General features: G+C 43.9%; 2 protein-coding genes across 4 annotated transcripts; one reads left to right on the top strand and one right to left on the bottom strand.

Moving 5' to 3' along the window:
• The first annotated feature begins 1,764 nt into the window (after positions 1-1,764).
• skic8 (SKI8 subunit of superkiller complex) lies at positions 1,765-8,074 on the top strand. 2 transcript variants are annotated; one of them, XM_077006931.1, is made up of 11 exons: positions 1,765-1,817; positions 2,836-2,890; positions 3,074-3,101; positions 3,274-3,379; positions 3,793-3,965; positions 5,181-5,329; positions 5,891-5,984; positions 6,531-6,624; positions 6,794-6,886; positions 7,032-7,110; positions 7,513-8,074. In XM_077006931.1, the coding sequence occupies exons 2-11, from the start codon at positions 2,879-2,881 to the stop codon at positions 7,600-7,602; spliced, it is 918 nt and encodes a 305-aa protein (XP_076863046.1). In that variant the 5' UTR covers positions 1,765-1,817; positions 2,836-2,878; the 3' UTR covers positions 7,603-8,074. The 2 variants fall into 2 exon arrangements, with proteins under 2 accessions (XP_076863046.1, XP_076863047.1); XM_077006932.1 differs by lacking the exon at positions 1,765-1,817 and adding an exon at positions 1,897-2,025.
• Positions 8,075-9,016: 942 nt separating this feature from the next.
• On the bottom strand, positions 9,017-14,451 carry slc25a44a (solute carrier family 25 member 44a). Of its 2 annotated transcripts, none has more exons than XM_077006929.1 (4): positions 14,278-14,449; positions 12,989-13,676; positions 12,127-12,254; positions 9,017-9,726 (listed from the first exon to the last, which is right to left on the bottom strand). In XM_077006929.1, the coding sequence occupies exons 2-4, from the start codon at positions 13,620-13,622 to the stop codon at positions 9,535-9,537; spliced, it is 954 nt and encodes a 317-aa protein (XP_076863044.1). In that variant the 5' UTR covers positions 13,623-13,676; positions 14,278-14,449; the 3' UTR covers positions 9,017-9,534. The 2 variants fall into 2 exon arrangements, with proteins under 2 accessions (XP_076863044.1, XP_076863045.1); XM_077006930.1 differs by having other exon boundaries at positions 9,539-9,726; positions 12,127-12,249; positions 14,278-14,451.
• Between the last annotated feature and the right edge of the window lie 16 nt (positions 14,452-14,467).

Here is a 14,467-nt window from a genome sequence, read left to right on the forward strand (position 1 = left end):
GGTGTCCTAGTCTCACCCCCCTCTAAGTTCATTTTTAAACCCAGCTGCACCTTTTTAAGCACTATGCCACTAACAAACACAACGCATAAAATCCATGAAGACCCAACCCCACTGGCACTATCAATATAATATTCAGTGTTGCCAGATCCACATGGATTTTACCTGTTAAATCAGCACACGTTCTCCACCACAACAGATCCTTCTTGGCTTCCCCAGCAAAAAGGCCAGGACTGTTAATGCCTGCTCCATGCCACCGGTTCAATCTGGATCTACCACTTCACACAATGACATGACAACTTCAGCCACTCCACCTTTATGGTGCTTTACCCCAACGAGTCTGAGCTTTCCTATTCCACAACCACTGACAAGCTCTTTCAGCTACTTCAGACAACTGCTTCACAGTTGCTCTTAATTTATGGCCTCTAAAGTCAAACCTCACAAGATGTGTCAGACTGTCTGATATGTGTCTGACTGGTCTGATATGTGCCTGCTGTCCGCATTCTCTCACTTCAGACATTAAGTCTGTGTTCTTCAAATGTATTCTTTCTCAAGTTTCATCCACTGCACCCTCAGATGGAATCAGTTTCTTTTCAGAGTAAAACACCATGTACGACCTCAGCATAGTTAACACTGTGGGACTTGTAGTTTTTCAACTATGTCCACAAGCAATTTCCTATCTCAAACTGTATCCAATATCAAGGTATATATTTAAATTAGCAGTAAGTAAAATGTAGTTGAACTCATTATTTGACCACATTTGGTCATTATTTTTGTTACAAATTCATCAAGGAACTCTGGGTGGTATCTAGGATTGTGGTATCTAAAAGGGTGATATAGGACAAGCGTTAGAACAGATTGTTTGCTCCTAAACTCAACAGCAAGAGATTCAAAAGTATTGTTTTCTCCAACACATGCTTGTGTAATATATATGCATATTAAATACATGAAAAAATTTAATTCAAACTGCTCCTGTGACACTAAACATAAACCCACCATATGGCTGCTGTCTGCGCCATGCGTCACACTAGACAGCGTGCAATACACAATTTTGACCAAAATAAAAACCATTCACTGAAGTCACAAAGGCCTTTCAGAATAGTGACTTTATAAAGATTAGTGAAGTATTTATATAGAATTTCATTAGACTTAAAGATTTGCAGCTGCAGGATCTATTGGCTTCTGAGCGTACTTCCCAAAACTGCAGTGTGAGTATGGGTTTGACAGGTTTTGGTGGAGCCATCTTATAGGTCATGATTTGATATGAGGACAAGGAGCAGCCTTGTGTGGAATTGTACTGGAGGAGGTTGTAGATTTTATTGCTTATCTCGAATTAAGATCTCTTAAAACAACAGCTCTAATACACACACACACACACACACACACACACACACACACACACACACACACACACTTTTACTGACTTTATTACAGTGGTACGTAATGGTTGTAGTTTTCCACATTAATTGTCTAGAAGAATGTTCATTTATACCACATTTATACCACTATTTATGTTTTTGTTCGCTCCATAATAAAAATGATTGATTTGTATAGTAGTAGCAGTATCATCCTTGGATAAACTAACGTGGACTTTAAGTGATAATTCCCTAAAATCGATAATAATCTATTCATTTTCTGTTTTTTTTTTTTTTTTGCTTCTGGTACGAAACTCTGAACTCTAAATACTCTAAAGATTAAATATTTAAATAGTATGTTTGTTTACCCTCACACAAAACTTTATAAATCCCATTCACAATGTTTTTACAGACCCACAATGCATTGCGCGTTGTTGTCATGGCGGCTTACTGATGAGGAAAACGGTACGTCGGTTTCTGACTGCACGACCAGTTTCCTTAATTTCATTTAGTTATCTGTGTTTATTTTGACTGTAGTTGGGTGAAAAGCAGAAGGGACGTTTTTCTGCCCCTATCTAACTGGGCGTTTGCTATCACTAGCTGATTATATAATCCAGTGTTATACAAGTTCAGTGGCGTGTGGCTAGCTGGTTAGCTAGGACGGCTAGGTGAGGTGAGTTTGGGCAGCTACACTAGCTAGTGCGCTAACCTGGGCAGCTACACTAGCTAGTCCGCTAACCTGGGCAGCTACACTAGCTAGTGCGCTAACCTGGGCAGCTACACTAGCTAGTGCCCTAACCTGGGCAGCTACACTAGCTAGTGCCCTAACCTGGGCAGCTACACTAGCTAGTGCACTAACCTGAGCAGCTACACTAGCTACTGCACTAACCTGGGCAGCTACGCTACTGCACTAACCTGGGCAGCTACACTAGTGCCCTAACCTGGGCAGCTAAACTAGTGCCCTAACCTGGGCAGCTAAACTAGTGCCCTAACCTGGGCAGCTACACTAGTGCCCTAACCTGGGCAGCTACACTAGTGCCCTAACCTGGGCAGCTACACTAGCTAGTGTGCTAACCTGGGCAGCTACACTAGTGCCCTAACCTGGGCAGCTGCACTAGCTAGTGCGCTAACCTGGGCAGCAGCTACACTAGCTAGTGCCCTAACCTGGGCAGCTACACTAGTGCCCTAACCTGGGCAGCTACACTAGCTAGTGCCCTAACCTGGGCAGCTACACTAGCTAGTGCCCTAACCTGGGCAGCTGCACTAGCTAGTGCCCTAACCTGGGCAGCTGCACTAGCTAGTGCCCTAACCTGGGCAGCTACACTAGCTAGTGCACTAACCTGGGCAGCATGCTGAGGCACAAACATTAAGTTAGAAGGGTAGTTAGTTCAGTCTCGTAAACCACCCAGTTCGCTAGTTAGGCAACTAATTGAAGTTGACCGACTCTGCTTCATACTTCGTGTGTTTTCTTTTCATGAAACAGAACGAAATAAAACGGAGAGTATATCAACAGACTACAGAAAACTATGAGCACTCAGGTAACTGGTGCCCTCAAAGCGCCAAATCATATATTATCATTTTCTGCATTTTTAAAAGATTGCTAAAACCTTTTGCTACCTATCTATCTAGTTAGGTAGCAATTAACCTGAACTTATGCGTGTTTACATTCCTTCGTATCGTTTATTATATTGTACTTACTTGTGTCTTCCTTGTCAATATAGTACAGCATTCTGTTCAAGCAGGAGCATGGTAAGTCATGGCAGCTATATAAGTAAGAAATAAATATATCTCCATCATTGAATAAATCCCAACACGACGCTTAATATCACGTAAGATTGTACTGTTTCCTTACTTGGCTTCATACTTCCTGTGAACATCTTGTGGTATTTCTGTGTTCTGCTGTCTCCCTCTGTTTCTGCAGCTCATGACGATGCCATATGGACAGCGGCGTGGGGGAAGAGTGCAATGGATGGATCAGAGACTATTGTGACAGGATCTCTGGACGACATGGTGAAAGTGTGGAAATGGTAGTTATCTCTGTAGGTGGTGGTTATATGTGTCATTTGGGGCATGCCTGCATTGATAATTTAAAATGAATTTTAAATATAAACATCTGTTATGCCTCAAGGCTTTTAGCAGGCCTACTATGAGCACAGGCGTGAAGCAACAAACTCATTGTATATTGTCAATATGCATGAACTGCTGTCAGAACACAGGGCTACTTATCCTTACGATTTGCCGTCACATTTCTGCTTCGCATACTGAAGTCTATGTTTGCATGAACGGTGCCTTTATGGCTGATTAATTTTCACCTGCATCTCTGCTTGTGTCAGAATACATTTGGCTATAACTAATGAATCTGATCAGGCATGTGGTTGATATCGAATAGTTCTTCAGAAGTAATATTTCACTGCTCGGTATTCTTGTCTACCCCCTGCAGGTCAGATGAGAAACTGGAGCTGCAGTGGACGTTGGAGGGGCACCAGCTAGGTGTGGTGTCTGTGGACATCAGCCACAATGGTGCAATCGCTGCCTCCAGCTCCTTGGATGCTCATATCCGGCTCTGGGACCTCGAGTCCGGCAAACAGATCAAATCCATGGATGCAGGGCCAGGTAAGCGCAGCATGAGCTGCTAAATAGTCTGTTTTTGTTCACATTGTCCCAGAAAAAAGCCCTTAAAGGTGCACTATTTAAGATTCCCCAGTGATTTTGTCAATTAGTTCAAATATGCAATTAATTAAAGCAATGTCTTTGACAGTAGGTTAATTTATTTTTAAAGACATTCTGTACTCAAGAGACGTGATTCCTGGCAGAAAATATATAGAGGCATGTCTGAACACACATACAGGGAACGATTACTTCATTAGCTACACCTAGATCCTTGTACCTAATAGGCTGACTATACAGTGACTTACAGTGAAACGTCAAGTTCTATTTCATGATGCCTGACTCCAATATTGCACTCTGAAGTTACCTGGCCCAATGTTTCTGTGCTCTGTAACTTACATCATCTATGCTGAAGTCTATTAGCCTCTCTCCTAAGTGATTGATTTACACCAACGAACAGCCAGAGGCTCTTAATCAGAGGTAGACATTCTAGGTTCAGAAAGTAAAAGTCCTCACCAAGATTTTGCTCAGGCTTCCTGGATCGTGTTGATTCCATAAATTTTATCTGGCACTAATTAGAAAATCCAGCAAGCTTGAGTAAAATCCTGGGAAGGAGTTATACTTTCTGAACCTGGAATGTCTATTTCTGCTTTTAATGGCCATTTATACTGTACATATACTTGTAAATATTTTGTGGCAATCACAGGGATAACACAGAGAGAAGCATCAAATGTTAACACACTAGGGTGGCATGGCTTTGGCTGGAGTACTGTATTTGGAGCCTTTGGCTATAGGAAGTTTAAAATCCTTGAACAGAACTGAAGGACGCAACGTGTAAAGAATGTGGGACACACATTAAAGACACTGAAACATCACATCAAACTTTATACACTTGTCCCAGTATTGATTTTAGACATGACTTGGACTCAAAAGACTTGTGACTTGACTTTGACTTTTGAAGATCTCTGATATATATTCTGCATTTATATATACATACACAGAATATTCAGACATCACCTACCCTACTTTAAGGGGAAAGGGGTTCTGTTCCTTTATGGCTTTCCCATGTTCTATTCTAGAATATTTCTATTTCCCATGTTCTATGTCCTTTATAAAGTGCCTCAGGTAAGAGTGTGCTGAGACACCGAGGGCCCAAGGGACTGTGGCGATGCGTGTGCAGGTGTGTCGTGACCTAATGACCTTTCCCTTCTCGTGTTGCAGTTGATGCCTGGACTGTCGCTTTCTCTCCTGATTCCAAATACATCGCCACCGGCAGCCACCTTGGCAAGGTGAACATTTTTGGAGTGGAGAGCGGGAAGAAGGAATACTCCCTGGACACCAGAGGGAAGTTCATCCTGAGTATCGCCTATGTACGAGCATGCACTTCTCCTTATATTTGTCTGTGCAAATGGATGACACGAATAGGGTGATACTGAAGTTCATTAAAATATATTATGAATGCTCTTTAGCCATGTCTAGAGGGACACTCTTAAGAACAGCATTTTTAATAGCATTATATATTAAGGGAAGCTTAGATCGAGGCACAAAGATTAGAGGTGACTGACACACCAGTTCTTTTCAAATATTGATGCTTGTCTAAATCAAACATCTAACTGCATTATTTGCATGGGCTGTTGATAAATATTTCTAATATGAAGGAGATGGTCTATTGTCAGCCATGTTGATAAATATCTCTAATATGAAGGAGACGGTCTATTGTCAGCCATGTTGATAAATGTTTCTGGGCAAAAATGACTTAATAGAAGCATTTTCCCCATTCCGTTTGTGTTAGCTGTATTGTGTAAAGGAACATCTTCCAGTGTTCACATTAAAAGCATGAATATATGAAACCTTTCAAAAGAGACTCTGAAGTCTGAGAGGGGGCCCTGTCTTGATCTCACTTTTTCTTCCTCCACCCTCTCTTTTCCCAGAGCCCAGATGGAAAGTATTTAGCCAGTGGTGCCATCGATGGAATCATTAATATCTTTGACATTGCAACCGGGAAACTGCTGCATACGCTGGAAGGTAAAATTCATGTTTCGCACGTCCTTGATGTGGGTTGTTAAATTTTTTTTGTTTGTTTTACAAGGAAACTCGGGGTTCCTGACTTTGTTCTTTTTTGGTTCTACCAGTGGAGTGTAGACCTTTGCTGTCGTCAGTTAGGTTTGGGGACCGTGGGTTTGGGGTCTTAGGTGGAAAGGGGTCGTCCCTGCCCCAGACGTTCCCTTGGCTGCGGCCCGGTTCCGTTCGTAACCTCATTGTCGCTGCTCTCTCCCTCTGGCGCTGCCCGCGTACCCCTGTATCCTCCCCACTTCCTCCGCCACTCCCTCGGCCCGAGAGTGGAGGCCGGTGCTTGGCGAGGCCCGTTTGGCGCAGTGCTGTGAGCTCCACCATCGCAGCTCTGCTGAATGGCTCCGCTGTGAGGGCGAACTAAGCCCTCGGGGACGTGCTTCTCTACACGCCGTCTTGGATACAAGGGTCATTTGAATGGAGATTATCCCCCGATGGCACCCTCTCTAAGGCTCGATCTGAGGCCCAGGCGGTAAGCCTCCTCCTTCCTTCCCTCCGCAGGTCACGCCATGCCCATCCGATCCCTCACGTTCTCCCCCGACTCCCAGCTCCTAGTCACCGCCTCAGACGACGGCTACATCAAGATCTACGACGTGTGAGTGAAGGAGGGTTTTTTTGTCTGTTTGACGTTCTTGACATTCTAAAGTGACTCATTTGAATCGAGTTTTAAGTAGATTCCCTAAAGTTTAAAAAGTGTGTGAAATTGTGAGGCTGTTCCAGTGGCCATGTGGCTAGCTGATCTGGAGTGTGTGTTCACGTTACAGGCAACACGCCAACCTGGCAGGAACGCTGAGCGGACATGCCTCCTGGGTTCTTAATGTGGCCTTCTCACCTGATCACACACACTTTGTCTCCAGGTAAGCACTAAAATTGCCTGTAATTGGTGACTTCAAGCAGAAGAAAACAACCTATGCTTTGTATTAATTCTGATGTGTGTGAATTAAGTTCAGCTGTTGGTGTTTTGCGGTAGAAAATAGTTCTTTCTGCCCGTCGTGTCCGTAGCTCCTCGGACAAGAGCGTGAAGGTGTGGGAGGCGAGCACCAGGGCCTGTGTGAACACCTTCTTTGACCACCAGGACCAGGTACGTCTCGGTCGTCCTTTCGGACCGCACCGGTTGTGCTCAGCACGGCAATCCTGTAAACGTGGAGGGTGTGAGTAGGCGGGCTGTTGGTATTTTTGGAAGTCCAGAAATGGTGAGCTAGGCCTTTCCTTGTAGACGTGGGGGAGGTGATTTGGGGGGGGGGGGGGGGTACACTGGTATCCTCAGCTGAACCTCTATGCGCTGTTTGCGCATGTTCCATTACCAAACACATTCTTTATTACGGTGAATTTTTGTGTGTGTGGGAAAACTCATCTCTTTGGCATTACATGCGTTATTTCCCAGATTCCAGAAGAGCTTTGTCACGTCAATGAAATTAGCTGCATTGTTTTGGTAGTGTGGCTCTTTGTCCCCAGCACATGAGTCTTGTGGCTGTGTTGGCAGGTGTGGAGTGTGAAGTACAGCAGCACTGGCTCCAAGATCGTTTCAGCTGGGGACGACAGAGCCATCCACATATACGACTGCCCCATGTGAAGCAGCCGCACCATCTGAAGCCTTCGCCCTTCCAGCAGTGTCCTTCCGCACACGGGCCCCCAGAGACTCTCCTCATCTAGGATCAGATGTCCTCTGTCCATATGTAACTAAAGTTAGAATATGAATTAGGATGTGGCAGTAAAACGGCTAAAGCAGCAATATTGGACTAAGGAGAAACATAAATACCCTGCTGTTACTCAGAAAACATTGACGTCCACTTCAGTCCAGATACTAGAATTTTCAAGCAACGGCAAGCAGAAAAACGTAGAACTTGAGTGGGTTCACACCATGGTAATGAATCTGCTCTGGTTTTCTGTAGGACCAAGCGGAAGAGTGCACACGCATTCGCAGGGTTTTGAGTCATTCTGTGCAAATGGTGATTTCTTTTTCTTTACTTTTTTTTACTTCATGGTTTTGTTAACCATTGTGCACTCAACAGACATAAAAGCATTTTCTAAATACTTCTGATGCATTTTCAGTCTGGATATGGTATTTCCCCCCTTGATTCCTCTGTAATTATTTTGAGAAAATAATAGTGAGGCATCTTGATGCCAACATCCAGTCATTCAGATGTTGTATTGCACGCCCTCTGCAGGTATATTTATTACCATGCATGTGTCAGGGTTGGACAAACACGTGTCAACTTGTATCTCTCTGTGCAGTTGTAAGATATTATGTTGTTGAAAACAGACATAATGTGAAAACTAAAATTCAGAATTATGATTTACATTTGATACCTAAGCAAAAACATGTCAAATGCATATGCAAGTGTATTTTATTCAACGCTGTTCTAAGAATCACTATTATTGTGGATGTCTGCATAGCACCACCTACTGGGTTCACCTTAACAAATGGTTTGGTAAATTTAATTTGCCCTAATGTAGCACTAGGCCAGGCGTACCTCAGTCTGGTCCTGGTGATCTACTATCTGCAGAGTGGAGTTCCCACCCTAATATAGCTCAATCTAATAATAAAGACCTTAGAACTGGATCAGGTGTGGTGGAGCTGGAACTAAACTCTGCAGGGCTGTAGGTCACCAGAACATGGGCACCGCTGCTGTAGGCCTGTGGGATTCATCTGATTATTTATGGTCCGCCTCTTTCTGCCTCAGTGTGACTATGCTGATGTTTGATTTGGACTCGATATAAATGTCCTCATCTAACACGGCAAGAGCAGTGTGGAAATGAACGAGTGCCAGTGAAACAGGTTCATATAAAAAACAAAACGGCACCTTTATACACATCCACACAAGGAATAGGTTTACTAGTCTATACCATAGAAAGACATGTTACTATTACAAAACATTAGTGCAGTTATAAAATCTAACTTTGGCCCCCAAGCACACAAGATGGAGTACAACACAAGGCCTCTTGGCTGTCAGAAGCTGTAAACGGAGGTTGTACACATAAAAAAATGACCAAGAAAATCCACGATTTAATACAGAGACTAAAAACGACGCCATATGTGGAACTAGTACACTACTCAACTTGTGACTTGGCCCCATTTTCATGCCAGGTGTGACATATACTGAACTTGTAATCCACCTCATGTATGTGGATACAGTTTGCAGTCATACCACTTCTAAAAAGGCCTGCATTTTTATTTCATTTTATGCCCATATGCATTCTGTAGTTCCATTTTGGCCCAGTGTAAAACACCTGTATGCGACTCGTACAGACAAACTGGCCCGGGTCTTCTCCTTAATCAATAGTCTACAACATGTACGCAAACTAACAAAGACGAACACAGTATAGACTGATTTCTCCTGGTCCTCCTAAAATTCCCCACTGTATAAACCCATAAAATATTACTAAAAGCAAAGAGTTAAAAGCCAGAAGGGCTTGGCGTGAGAGCGTCAGTGCATGGAGGTGCGTGAGCCTGAGGTACGGTTGTCCTGGACTGGGTTGGGGAGAACTCCCATGGGCCCGCTTTTCACCACTGTCTGGTGTCCACCAACTCTGGCCGCAGGCTGAGCCTCTTCAGCGTCTCATAGCCGATGACGATGAGGACGGAGGTAGGGATGGAGGAAATGATGCGTGCAGAAAGACCCTTCGTCAGGCCCCACATGCCCTCCTCAGCCAGGAGCCGTTTGAACGTCTCCATCACCGATGACCGGCCCTCCACCTGCGAATCACCGATAATGAATGAAATCTGCTACACCTGACTCTCCACACACATGTTCTATGAAGTTCTACATGGATTATAATGTTCGGGGGCCCAGGAGAGACGATGACCCTGCATGTATCTAAACTCCCACTGAACCTGTGTTACTTTATGAAGGTTAAGTGAGATTCAAGGATGTCAACCCTCCCTACTGCTGATTGGTAGGAGATACATCAACCCTTTTGTTTCTTACAGGTTGGATCAAAGTGCAGAACCCTTCTTTCCACCACTTACTATACAACCTCATTCACTTCAAACCCAATTGTTAAGCCAATAGTGCCACCGCCTGGTATAGCAAGTATATGGCAGAACATGGTCAACAATCTACTGAGAGTCCAGATGCCAGTTTGGGCTGCTATGTTCAAGATCGGCTTGATTTAGAGTTGAGACAAAATGCATGAGTTGCAATACTTCACAAAGCTCTTGACTGAGAGAGAAGTGTTTCCAAAGTCAATTCTGCCATTTTATTGCAGGAAACCTCACTGAACAGGCTGATAAAAAAGAGTCCCCTGTAGGACTTTAAATGTAAATGTGCCATATTTTATCAATTGTGTTTTTTTTTCAATGCAATCAAAATTTGTCTTCCGCTTTTTACCCATCTGTGCAGTTAGAACACACACACACTAGTGATTACTAGGGGGCTGTGGATCACACGTGCCCAGAGCAGTGGGCAGCCCTAGCCCGGCGCCCGGGGAGCAGTTGGGGTTAGGTGCTTTGCTCAAGGGCACCTCAGTCATGGCCTCAGGTCTGGGAATCGAACCCACGACCCTCCGGTCACAAGACCAGTTCCCTACCACAGGACCATGACTAAGGACTTTCCTACTCCATTAGCTGGATGAAAACAAACACTTCCCTGTTTGGTTTATTCCACTTCCTGAACACAGAATCATGAACAGTACTTCTACTTCTAATTTATTTACAATTGGGGTTAACATTACTGGCACCTCTGATTGATTGGAAGGACAAGGCAAATGTCTTCAGAGATGGATGTATATGTACCAACTTCACATGAGAATATTTTTATAGTATGACCAAAGTAATTAAAAAGATGGCCTCTCACCATAAGTCATAACAAATAAAACAGAAATTTAGTATAACATGGACAGAAGCACCCCTTCCTAGACCTTGGATGACACCAAGCACAATCTCTAAATGTGTGTGTGTGTGTGTGTGTGTGTGTGTGTGTGTGTGTGTGTGTGTGTGTGTGTGTTTGGGGGGATACATCTATGAGCTGTTTGAACCTGTCTGCTGGTAGTATATCTCACTCTTACACTGAATGTTTGCAGGGTTCTTTTTCCCTGTAGCAGATTTCAGAACTATGCTAATGCTTTCATTTGGACTGAGAATCAGGACCCCTGCTGTCCAGTTTCAAAGTTATTCATTTTGGGTCTATCCTACTATAGGATCCATTTTGTTCCACCCAAATATCAATATTCCTGTAACACAGTGACAGCCTGCAGTCCCACAGGCAGCTCCACATCATTACAGATCCCTGTATTATTGTATGTACGGAGCATGTTTCCTCACAGGCTCCATTTTGTCACCTATAAACTTAACACTGTTCTGCACTACCAAAGGACTCCATTTTGGTTTCAGCTGTACATGGAACATTTTCCCAGATGTTTTGGTAAATTTCACTCACCCCTTTTATGCCCTTTAAGAAATCTCCTTGGCCTTGACCCATGAAGCCCGTTCAGTGAGCACTGTGTGGGATGCTGGATCATCACTCCAGATGTCACCTCCGGCTGTGCTGAATGAGCTTTCACAGGGGTCTATCACCAGCTTTCTGCCATTTTGGCTGTTTGTACTAGGTGATAATTGTATTTTTGTCTTGGGCTCAGACAGGCCTTGTCTTTTAGACATTTTGGACTAAAACTTGCCTTTTTAAATACCAACGCCAATTAATTAATTAATGGGCCAATTAAAATCATGTGAGCACTGACGAAATTAGGGAAAAGTCGTAACTTCCAACTTATCATGGACTAGTCTAATTTTTGTCCTTTGTTTCAAATTCATTTTTTGTTGTTGTTAGTTTTATGTCTTATTCTTTTCTGTATCACAAATCTGTTTTTATATAGACTCATTTCACTAAACACTTTATCTTAGCAGATATTTTATATGGTGTATTTAAAATTCAAGGGTGCCAGTAATGTACACAACTGTAACTACATCAAAACTTTGTGTACTTTAGTCAGTTATCAAATGATGTGCCACGGGATCTTATGTTTTCTCAGAGTTTGTCCTGTGCTGTGACAAAGTGACTACCTAATCACCTCCGTCTTTATCTCTAGACGATAAAAGTCTCGTCGACCCTGCGCCACTCTTCTGAACGTTCAGCCAGACGTCTGCCTGGCAGCGTACCTGCACGCGGGCTCGCACCACGTCCATGGGGTTGGTGAGGGTGGAGGCGGTGGCCGCAGCCATGGGCCCCGCCACGGCCTGCAGCAGGAGGTGAGGGCAGCTGGAGGGAGCCATCTTGGACAACTGCTCTGTTTCAATACACACAAAGTACTGCATCAGTCGACAGTCGGCACACGGGGCTCGCAACAGGCTCGAGAGGAACCCTGCGCCTGATGAACGTTCACGTAGACGGTTCTTCTCTGGTCTGTGCTATGCTTAATACAGATATTCAGATGAAGTAAATGGCTGAATGCCTGCTCTTGCAGCATAAGCAGTGGTAAATCCAGCCTCTTCCATTTTTCTAAGTCATAACTTGACTGTGTCTGTGTGTGGTTTCATATTTTTCTCAACCTAGAATAACCTGTTTTGTAATATAGAAAACACTAACATGTAATTGTTTTCCACAAAGCTTAAGTATTTAGATTGAATACAAATTAACTTGACCTCTCCCTGCAAGAACTTGGAAGCTTAGAAGAAATACAACCAGGGCCAAATTTCACAAACTACTGCTAACTGAAATGTTTACACATTAAACTGTCAGCAGCCTCTGCAAATGAATGACTCTCAGGCTTTGAGAAATAATTGTATTATATAAGTATTATCAAGCCACAACCACAAAGGAGACTGAATACATAGAGCAGACTTATCTTCAAAGAGCCAATAACAGAAAACAGATTAATAAACGATCTCAAATAGTGCCAAAATGCTACAACATGCATACCAGTGTTCTGAAGCTCACCATTAAATATAATCAAACACACTACCTAGGAGAGGTGATATTGATTTTCCAGAAGAGTACTGCAGTACAAAAGTTTTTTTTTACCTGCATAAAAATGATAAAAAGGCCACCAGACGGCGCTGTTTGGGATGTAGGTGAGGAGTGATGCCACATAGCCGCGGTAAAAGCCCTGAAAGCCGTCTGCTGCAAATACCTGCACCATAATGTCTCTGGTCTGTCCAAAAGTCACTCTGTGCCTCGACGTGGCCACCACCATCTTGGGCTTGACCTTAAAGCGCGTGAGATGTTGGCCTTGGCCTTGCATCATGAGCAGCTGGGAGATCACGTCGATGGGCACGGTGATGCTCTGGGCCACCAGTGACGCCGCGCCACCCGCCACAAGAGACTTGACGGTGTTGCTGTTGGAGTACTGGGACACGTACTTCCTCACCAGCTCGTAGGTGGTGACGTAGGCCTGGCCTGAGATCAGCGTGAAGGTGTTGACCATGAAGCCCCGGTACAGTCCCCGCACCCCTTCTGCCTTCAGGATCTTACAGAACGCGTCGAACGTGCCGTTGTAGAGCGACTTGCCCTTCTGAACCTGCAGTAGGGTCCGGATCAGGGTGAACGGGTAGACGGTGGCACGCGTGGTCAAGGTCATGAACATGCCAAGAGAGTAGAACTTTCTCTTGTCTAGGTCCTCCCATTCTATGATCCGAATGTTCCGTTTCTGCTGCATCGCGCCTGCTGACGGCTACCTTCATCTGTCCCCACACCAACCCTGCTTATCAACCTACAGAGACACAGTGAACCACATTACGTTTGGAGACATGTGAATGGGGTCAAAAACTCATGAACCACTCAATACACCCTAAACCTGGCAAGTAAACAATACTTAAAAGAGAAGAAGAAATGTATGTCAGAAGTCCTTAGAGTATTGTAGATTATCCTAACAGTGAATGACTAGTCACGAGATCAAAGGTCCTCAGACGACATGGGGCCACCAGATTAACATGATTAATGTGGGATTCAAAACCCATTGGACTGACCAAAGGGCGACGGAACCACCTTTGGTCATGTCTTTATAAACAAAACAAACTAAGATGACAGTTTACAATGAGGCCAATATAACGCATCTAGTATTCGCCATTATTTAGTTATAGACGGACTGGTCTTTAGTCCAGCTTGCACGAACTACCATGGACTAGAGTGACAACCCAGACATTCACGTTCAACACATTCATATAGCTATGCGTGAATGTAACATGTGTAATTCAAGTGTAATCCACGTATAATCCCGTTCTCCCATCGCGTGGAGCAGCGACCACATCAACAGTTAACAAACCCATATATTGACAGGCCGTTTGACAGCTTTTTACACAGCATAAACTTACCAGGTCAGCTTTCCATCATTTCTACTTCCCATACGAGCATACATGTCCACTATGTTCCGGCATTTTGTTTTTAAAAAATGTAGACAGTTATAAATGTGTTATTTTAACTGTCATCGGCGTTTCGACAAGCTGACTACCCCTCGCTATGTATAAAAGTCATGAGTACTTTCCTCCGACTTCCGTCGCCTGT

Source organism: Brachyhypopomus gauderio, chromosome 5 (genome assembly GCF_052324685.1).
Source record: "Brachyhypopomus gauderio isolate BG-103 chromosome 5, BGAUD_0.2, whole genome shotgun sequence".
In the NCBI taxonomy this organism is placed as follows: domain Eukaryota; kingdom Metazoa; phylum Chordata; class Actinopteri; order Gymnotiformes; family Hypopomidae; genus Brachyhypopomus; species Brachyhypopomus gauderio.